General features: G+C 43.3%; 1 protein-coding gene across 1 annotated transcript in view; it reads left to right on the forward strand.

The window, feature by feature from the left end:
• The window catches only part of LOC135543703 (cell adhesion molecule 2-like), a 688,390-nt gene that overhangs the window by 500,210 nt on the left and 178,788 nt on the right, over nucleotides 1–9,392 (forward strand). The window contains exon 3 of the mRNA XM_064971070.1: nucleotides 3,934–4,083. Within this exon, the coding sequence (XP_064827142.1) occupies nucleotides 3,934–4,083 (150 nt within the window). The remainder of the gene's footprint in view (nucleotides 1–3,933; nucleotides 4,084–9,392) is intronic.

Here is a 9,392-nt window from a genome sequence, read left to right on the forward strand (position 1 = left end):
CAACAAAGTTTTTGTTTGTTTTTATCTCTCTTTCTTCCTCCCTCCCTGTCCCTCCCTTCCTCTCCCTCTCTCACCCCTTCCTCTCCCTCTCTCTCTCTCCCCCTTCCTCTCCCTCTCTCTCTTCCCCTTCCTTCCCTCCCTCCCTATCCATCTCTCTCCCTCTCCCGCCCCATCCCTCTCCCTCCCCTCTCGCTCTCCGTCCCCCTCCCTCCCCTCTCGCTCTCCGTCCCCCTCCCTCCCCTCTCGCTCTCCGTCCCCCTCCCTCCCCTCTCGCTCTCCGTCCCCCTCCCTACCCTCTCGCTCTCCGTCCCCCTCCCTCCCCTCTCGCTCTCCGTCCCCCTCCCTCCCCTCTCGCTCTCCGTCCCCCTCCCTCCCCTCTCGCTCTCCGTCCCCCTCCCTCCCCTCTCGCTCTCCGTCCCCCTCCCTCCCCTCTCGCTCTCCGTCCCCCTCCCTACCCTCTCGCTCTCCGTCCCCCTCCCTCCCCTCTCGCTCTCCGTCCCCCTCCCTCCCCTCTCGCTCTCCGTCCCCCTCCCTCCCCTCTCGCTCTCCGTCCCCCTCCCTCCCCTCTCGCTCTCCGTCCCCCTCCCTCCCCATGTGTGTGTGTGAGCATTATTAAGCCTCGATTTATCCTGAGACTTTAGTGGTGGTTCTTAGTTAGAGAGGCCCGTAGAGGAGCTAATTTACCCCCCAGAGGAGAGCTCAATCTTGGGCTAGTAATTAGGCCTTTCAGCCTCCTTCGTAGAGAGTAGGCTCCGTCCAACGTATCTCCTCTGCTTTGTTCTATATGCGGAAATGGGACAGATGCTACACATGTTGGTGTCCTGATGCCACAGAGAACGCCTCGCTCAGTGGAATGCCAACGACCCTCTACCGCTATAATGTAGGCTTTTAATACTTATTCATAATATGGGTCTAATCGAGGGAACGTTGTGTTGTGTTATTCCTGAGAGGGAACGTTGTGTTGTGTTTCCTGAGAGGGAACGTTGTGTTGTATTTCCTGAGAGGGAACGTTGTGTTGTATTTCCTGAGAGGGAACGTCGTGTTGTATTTCCTGAGAGGGAACGTTGTGTTGTATTTCCTGAGAGGGAACGTTGTGTTGTATTTCCTGAGAGGGAACGTTGTGTTGTATTTCCTGAGAGGGAACGTCGTGTTGTATTTCCTGAGAGGGGAACGTTGTGTTGTATTTCCTGAGAGGGAACGTTGTGTTGTATTTCCTGAGAGGGAACGTTGTGTTGTATTTCCTGAGAGGGAACGTCGTGTTGTATTTCCTGAGAGGGAACGTCGTGTATTTCCTGAGAGGGAACGTCGTGTATTTCCTGAGAGGGAACGTCGTGTTGTATTTCCTGAGAGGGAATGTCGTGTTGTATTTCCTGAGAGGGAACGTCGTGTATTTCCTGAGAGGGAACGTCGTGTTGTATTTCCTGAGAGGGAACGTCGTGTTGTATTTCCTGAGAGGGAACGTCGTGTTGTATTTCCTGAGAGGGAACTTTATGTTGTATTTCCTGAGAGGGAACGTCGTGTATTTCCTGAGAGGGAACGTCGTGTATTTCCTGAGAGGGAACGTCGTGTTGTATTTCCTGAGAGGGAACGTCGTGTTGTATTTCCTGAGAGGGAACGTCGTGTATTTCCTGAGAGGGAACGTCGTGTTGTATTTCCTGAGAGGGAACGTCGTGTTGTATTTCCTGAGAGGGAACGTCGTGTTGTATTTCCTGAGAGGGAACGTCGTGTTGTATTTCCTGAGAGGGAACGTCGTGTTGTATTTCCTGAGAGGGAACGTCGTGTTGTATTTCCTGAGAGGGAACGTCGTGTTGTATTCCCTGAGAGGGAACGTCGTGTTGTATTTCCTGAGAGGGAACGTCGTGTTGTATTTCCTGAGAGGGAATTTGATGAATGGTACACAAGACACATGACAACATTTAACAGTAAACCATGAACATGACTAAACCATGTAGATCACTAAACCATATAGAACATTAAACCATATAGAACATTAAACCATGAAGAACACTAAACCATGTTCATATAGAACACTAAATCACGTAGAACACTAAACCATGTCCATATAGAACACTAAACCATGTAGAACACCAAACCATGTAGAACACTAAACCATGTAGAACACTAAACCGTGTAGAACACTAAACCATGTCCATATAGAACACTAAACCATATAGAACACTAAACCATGTAGAACACTAAACCGTGTTGGTGTAGAACACTAAACCATGTAGTTCACTAAACCATGTAGAACACTAAACCATGTAGAACACTAAACCATGTTGGTGTAGAACACTACACCATATAGAACACTAAACCATGTAGAACACTAAACAATGTTGGTGTAGAACACTTAACCACGTAGAACACTAAACCATGTCCATGTAGAACACTAAACCATGTAGAGCAGTAAACCATGTAGAACACTAAACCATGTCCATGTAGAACACTAAACCATGTAGAACACTAAACCATGTCGGTGTAGAACACTAAACCATGTCGGTGTAGAACACGAAACCATGTCGGTGTGGAACACTAAACCATGTTGGTGTAGAACACTACACCATATAGAACACTAAACCATGTAGAACACTAAACCATGTTAGTGTAGAACACTTAACCACGTAGAACACTAAACCATGTCCATGTAGAACACTAAACCATGTAGAACACTAAACCATGTCGGTGTAGAACACTAAACCATGTCGGTGTAGAACACGAAACCATGTCGGTGTAGAACACGAAACCATGTAGAACACTAAACCATGTCGGTGTAGAACACTAAACCATATATAACACTAAACCATGTAGAACACTAAACCATGTCGGTGTAGAACACTAAACCATGTAGAACACTAAACCATGTAGAACACTAAACCATGTAGAACGCTAAACCATGTAGAATGCTAAAACATGTAGAATGCTAAACCATGTAGAACACTAAACCATGTAGAACGCTAAACCATGTAGAACACTAAACCATGTGAATACTAAACCATGTCGGTGTAGAACACTAAACCATGTAGAACACTAAACCATGTCCATGTAGAACACTAAACCATGAAGAACACTAAACCATGTGGAACACTAAACCATGTAGAACACTAAGCCATGAAGAACACTAAACCATGTCCATGTAGATCACTAAATCATGTAGAACACTAAACCATGTCGGTGTAGAACACTAAACCATGTAGAACACTAAACCATGTTGGTGTAGAACACTAAACCATGTAGAACACTAAGCCATGTCGGTGTAGAACACTAAACCATGTAGAACACTAAACCATGTTGGTGTAGAACACTAAACCATGTAGAACACTAAACCATGTCGGTGTAGAACACTAAACCATGTAGAACCCTAAACCATGTCCATGTAGAACACTAAACCACGTAGAACACTAAACCACGTAGAACACTAAACCACGTAGAACACTAAACCATGTAGAACACTAAACCACGTAGAACACTAAACCACGTTGAACACTAAACCACATTGAACACTAAACCACATTGAACACTAAACCATGTCAGTGTAGAACACTAAACCATGTAGAACACTAAACCATGTAGAACACTGAACCATGTAGAACACTAAACCATATAAAACACTAAACCATATAAAACACTAAACCATGTAGAACACTAAGCCATGTAGAACACTAAACCATGTGTTACAGTATAGAGGAATAGAAGCATTCTATGCAATTACAGGGTATACTGTCTACACATACTGTATTTGGAAATCAAAACTTCAACGTTGAAAAGGTTTGATGCACAAAACTCCAACCGTCTCTCTTAGATTGGAAGAACTGTGTTTGTCTTCTGATAGCAAGACTGTTTGCCCATACTAAACCCAATGACTCTTACGCTACAAATGACATTTTGTCATATTTACTCCTTTCTCTCCCTGTCTTCTCTCCTCTCTCTCCCCAGGGTCGTCAGGGCAGCAACCCTTGGTCCAGAATCAGACAGTAACAGAGGGGGGGACAGCCAACATGACTTGCAGGGTAGAGTACAACGACCAAACCTCCCTCCAGTGGTCTAACCCTGCACAGCAGACACTGTTCTTCGGAGACAAGAAAGGTAAGAGCAACTAGATCACTAAAGATAGACTGCAATATTCCACGTTTGTCCAGGTCCCCAAGACGTCACTATATGTGCCTTCTTCTTCGCAATATTTTTCTTTTTTAAACGAGTACCAAGAACTGGGTTTGAACCCGCGATGCTCAGTCAAAAATCAACGTTTATCCTAGTGAAACACTATCCACCACAATTGTGATGGAAATAGTAGGTTTCATTTAAAATGTGATAAATGCCAACATATGATCTGTTTGTTGGACATGTTGGGATCTTTTCAAATCAGATCAAACTTTATTTGTCACATGTGCCGAATACAACAGTTGAAGACCTTTTCTGTGAAATGTTTACTTACTAGCCCTTATTAACGAACAATGCAGTTCAAGAAGAGTTCAGAAAATATTTACCAAATAAACAATAGTAAAAAATAATAACAAGCAACACAATAAAATAACATAACGAAGCTATATACAGATGGTTCTGGTACCAGTTGCAAACCGCAGTCAGCTTTTTTATGGTGGTTTTTGGAGCAGTGGCTTCTTCCTTGTTGGGCGGCCTTTCAGGTTATGTCGATATAGCAGTTGTTTTACTGTGGATATAGATACTTTTGTACCTATTTCCTCCAGCATCTTCACAAGGTCCTTTTGCTGTTGTTCTGGGATTGATTTGCACTTTTCCCACAAAAGTACGTTCATCTCTAGGAGACAGAATGCGTCTCCTTCCTGAGCGGTATGACGGCTGCGTGGTCCCATGGTGTTTATATTTGCGTACTATTGTTTGTACAGATGAACTTGGTACCTTCAGGCGTTTGGAATAGATGAACCAGACTTGTGGAGGTCTACAATTTTTTTTCCAAGGTCTTGGCTGATTTCCCATGATGTCAAGCAAAGAGGCACTGAGTTTGAAGTTAGGCCTTGAAATACATCCACAGGTCCACCTCCAATTGACTCAAATTATGTCAATAAGCCTAACATAAGCTTCTAAAGCCATGACATGATTTTCTGGAATTTTCCAAGCTGTTTAAAGGCACAGTCAGCTTAGTGTATGTAAACTTCTGACCCACTGGAATTGTGATACAGTGAATTATAAGTGAAATAATCTGTATGTAAACAATTGTTGGAAAATTACTTGTGTGATTTTGCACAATGTGGATGACCGAAGCGACTTGCCAGAACTATAGTTTGTTAACAAGAAATGTGTGGAGTGGTTGAAAAACGAGTTTTAATGTCTCCAACCTAAGTGTATGTAAACTTCTGACTTCAACTGTATATAAGTAAATAATAATATCAATATAGGACAAAACACATCACGACAAGAGAGACAACACTACACTACATAAAGAGAGACAACACAACACCACATAAAGAGAGACAACACTACACTACATAAAGAGAGACAACACTACACTACATAAAGAGAGACAACACAACACTACATAAAGAGAGACAACACAACACGACATAAAGAGAGACAACACAACACATCATAAAGAGAGACAACACAGCATGACATAAAGAGAGACAACACAACATGACATAAAGAGAGACAACACAACATGACATAAAGAGAGACAACACAACACTACATCAAGAGAGGCAACACAACACTACATAAAGAGAGACAACACAACACTACATAAAGAGAGACAACACAACATGACATAAAGAGAGACAACACAACATGACATAAAGAGAGACAACACAACACTACATCAAGAGAGACAACACAACACATCATAAAGAGAGACAACACAGCATGACATAAAGAGAGACAACACAACATGACATAAAGAGAGACAACACAACATGACATAAAGAGAGACAACACAACACTACATCAAGAGAGGCAACACAACACTACATAAAGAGAGACAACACAACACTACATAAAGAGAGACAACACAACATGACATAAAGAGAGACAACACAACACTACATAAAGAGAGACAACACAACACTACTTAAAGAGAGACAACACAACACTACATAAAGAGAGACAACACAACATGACATAAAGAGAGACAACACAACATGACATAAAGAGAGACAACACTACATAAAGAGAGACAACACAACACTACATAGAGACAACACAACACTACATAAAGAGAGACAACATAACACTACATAAAGAGAAACAACACTACATAAAGAGAGACAACACTACATGACATAAAGAGAGACAACACAACATGACATAAAGAGAGACAACACAACATGACATAAAGAGAGACAACACAACACTACATAAAGAGAGACAGCACAACACTACATAAAGAGAGACAACACAACATGACATAAAGAGAGACAACACAACATGACATAAAGAGAGACAACACAACATGACATAAAGAGAGACAACACAACACTACATAAAGAGAGACAACACAACATGACATAAAGAGAGACAACACAACACTACATAAAGAGAGACCTAAGACAACAACAGAGCATGGCAGCAACACATGACAATACAGCATGGTAGCAACACAACATAACAACAACATGGTAGCAACAAAACATGGTAGGAGCACAAAACATGGTACAAGCATTATTGGGCACAGACAACAGCACAAAGGGCAAGAAGGTAGAGACAATAACAGTTTGAGTGTTTGTTGCAGTTCGTTCCAGTCGCCAGCTGCAGAGAACTGAAAAGAGGAGCGACCCAGGGATGTGTGTGCTTTGTGCACCTTTAACAGAATGTGACTGGCAGAACGGATGTTTGTATGTGGAGGATGAGGGCTGCAGTAGATATCTCAGATAGGGGAAAGGAGGCCTAACAGGGTTTTATAAATAAGCATCAACCAGTCGGTCTTGCGACGGGTATACAGAGATGACCAGTTTACAGAGGAGTATAGAGTGCAGTGATGTGTCCTATAAGGAGCATTGGTGGCAAATCTGATGACTGAATGGTAATGAACATCTAGCCGCTCGAGAGCACCCTTACCTGTCGATCTATAAATTACATCTCGGTAATCTAGCATGGGTAGGATGGTCATCTGAATCAGGGTTAGTTTGGGGTGAATCAGTGTTATTTTGGCAGCTGAGGTGAAAGAGGAGCGATTACGATAGAGGAAACCAAGTCTAGATTTAACTTTAGCATGCAGCTTTGATATGTGCTGAGAGAAGGACAGTGTACCATCTAGCCACACTCCCAAGTACTTGTATGAGGTGACTACCTCAAGCTCTAAACCCTCAGAGGTAGTAATCACACCTGTGGGGAGAGGTGCATTCTTCTTACCAAACCATGTGACCTTTGTTTTGGAGGTGTTCATAACAAGGTTAAGGGTAGAGAAAGCTTATTGGATGCTAAAGAAAGCTTTGTTGTAGAGCGTTTAACACAAAAACCCGGGTAGGGGCCAGCTGAGTATAAGACTGTATCATCTGCATATAAATGCCTGAGCTATGTTGTTGATGTAAATTGAGAAGAGCGTGGGGCCTAGGGTCGAGCCTTGGGGTACTCCCTTGGTGACAGGCAGTCGCTGAGACAGCAGATATTCTGACTTCATACACTGCACTCTTTGAGAGAGGTAGTTAGCAAACCAGGCCAAAGGCCCCTCAGAGACACCAATACTCCTTAGCCGGCCCACAAGAATGGAATGGTCTACCGTATCAAAAGATTTGGCCAAGTCAATAAAAATAGCAGCACAACATTGCTTAGAATCAAGGGCAATAGTGACATCATTGAGGACCTTTAAGGTTGCAGTGACACATCCATAACCTGAGCGGAAACCAGACTGCATAGCCGAGAGATAGACTATAGACATCAAGAAAGCGTGGTCAACAGCTTTTCATAAGGTACTCTATACCTCAGGCGAGCAATACCTCGAGACTTCAGAATATTAGAAGACTTCTTTAATATTAGATTATCTGTTTGTGTCTGTAAAATGTATTATGTGAGAAATGGCTTCATGCTCAAATATTGATCATCATATCGAAGTACACTGCACATAATACATCCACGTTCCAAAATCATGGGCATTAATATGGAGTGTGTCTGCTATAACAGCCTCCACTCTTCTGGGAAGGCTTTCCACTAGATGTAGGAACATTGCTGCTATAACAGCCTCCACTCTTCTGGGAAGGCTTTCCACTAGATGTAGGAACATTGCTGCTATAACAGCCTCCACTCTTCTGGGAAGGCTTTCCACTAGATGTAGGAACATTGCTGCTATAACAGCCTCCACTCTTCTGGGAAGGCTTTCCACTAGATGTTGGAACATTGCTGCTATAACAGCCTCCACTCTTCAGGGAAGGCTTTCCACTAGATGTTTACATTTACATTTACATTTAAGTCATTTAGCAGACGCTCTTATCCAGAGCGACTTACAAATTGGTGAATTCACCTTCTGACATCCAGTGGAAATAGATGTTGGAACATTGCTGCTATAACAGCCTCCACTCTTCAGGGAAGGCTTTCCTCTAGAAGTTGGAACATTGCTGCTATAACAGCCTCCACTCTTCTGGGAAGGCGTTCCACTAGATGATGGAACATTGCTGCTATAACAGCCTCCACTCTTCAGGGAAGGCTTTCCTCTAGAAGTTGGAACATTGCTGCTATAACAGCCTCCACTCTTCAGGGAAGGCTTTCCACTAGATGTTGGAACATTGCTGATATAACAGCCTCCACTCTTCTGGGAAGGTTTTCCACTAGATGTTGGAACATTGCTGCTATAACAGCCTCCACTCTTCAGGGAAGGCTTTCCACTAGATGTTGGAACATTGCTGCTATAACAGCCTCCACTCTTCTGGGAAGGCTTTCCACTAGATGTTGGAACATTGCTGCTATAACAGCCTCCACTCTTCTGGGAAGGCTTTCCACTAGATGTTGGAACATTGCTGCTATAACAGCCTCCACTCTCCTGGGAAGGCTTTACACTAGATGTTGGAACATTGCTGCTATAACAGCCTCCACTCTTCTGGGAAGGCTTTCCACTAGATGTTGGAACACTGCTGCTATAACAGCCTCCACTCTTCTGGGAAGGCTTTCCACTAGATGTTGGAACATTGCTGCTTTAACAGCATCCACTCTTCTGGGAAGGCTTTCCACTAGATGATGGAACATTGCTGCTATAACAGCCTCCACTCTTCAGGGAAGGCTTTCCACTAGATGTTGGAACATTGCTGCTATAACAGCCTCCACTCTTCTGGGAAGGTTTTCCACTAGATGTTGGAACATTGCTGCTATAACAGCCTCCACTCTTCTGGGAAGGCTTTCCACTAGATGTTGGAACATTGCTGCTATAACAGCCTCCACTCTTCTGGGAAGGCTTTCCACTAGATGTTGGAACATTGCTGCTATAACAGCCTCCACTC

Source organism: Oncorhynchus masou, chromosome 8, assembly GCF_036934945.1.
Source record: "Oncorhynchus masou masou isolate Uvic2021 chromosome 8, UVic_Omas_1.1, whole genome shotgun sequence".
Taxonomy (NCBI): Eukaryota; Metazoa; Chordata; class Actinopteri; order Salmoniformes; family Salmonidae; genus Oncorhynchus; species Oncorhynchus masou.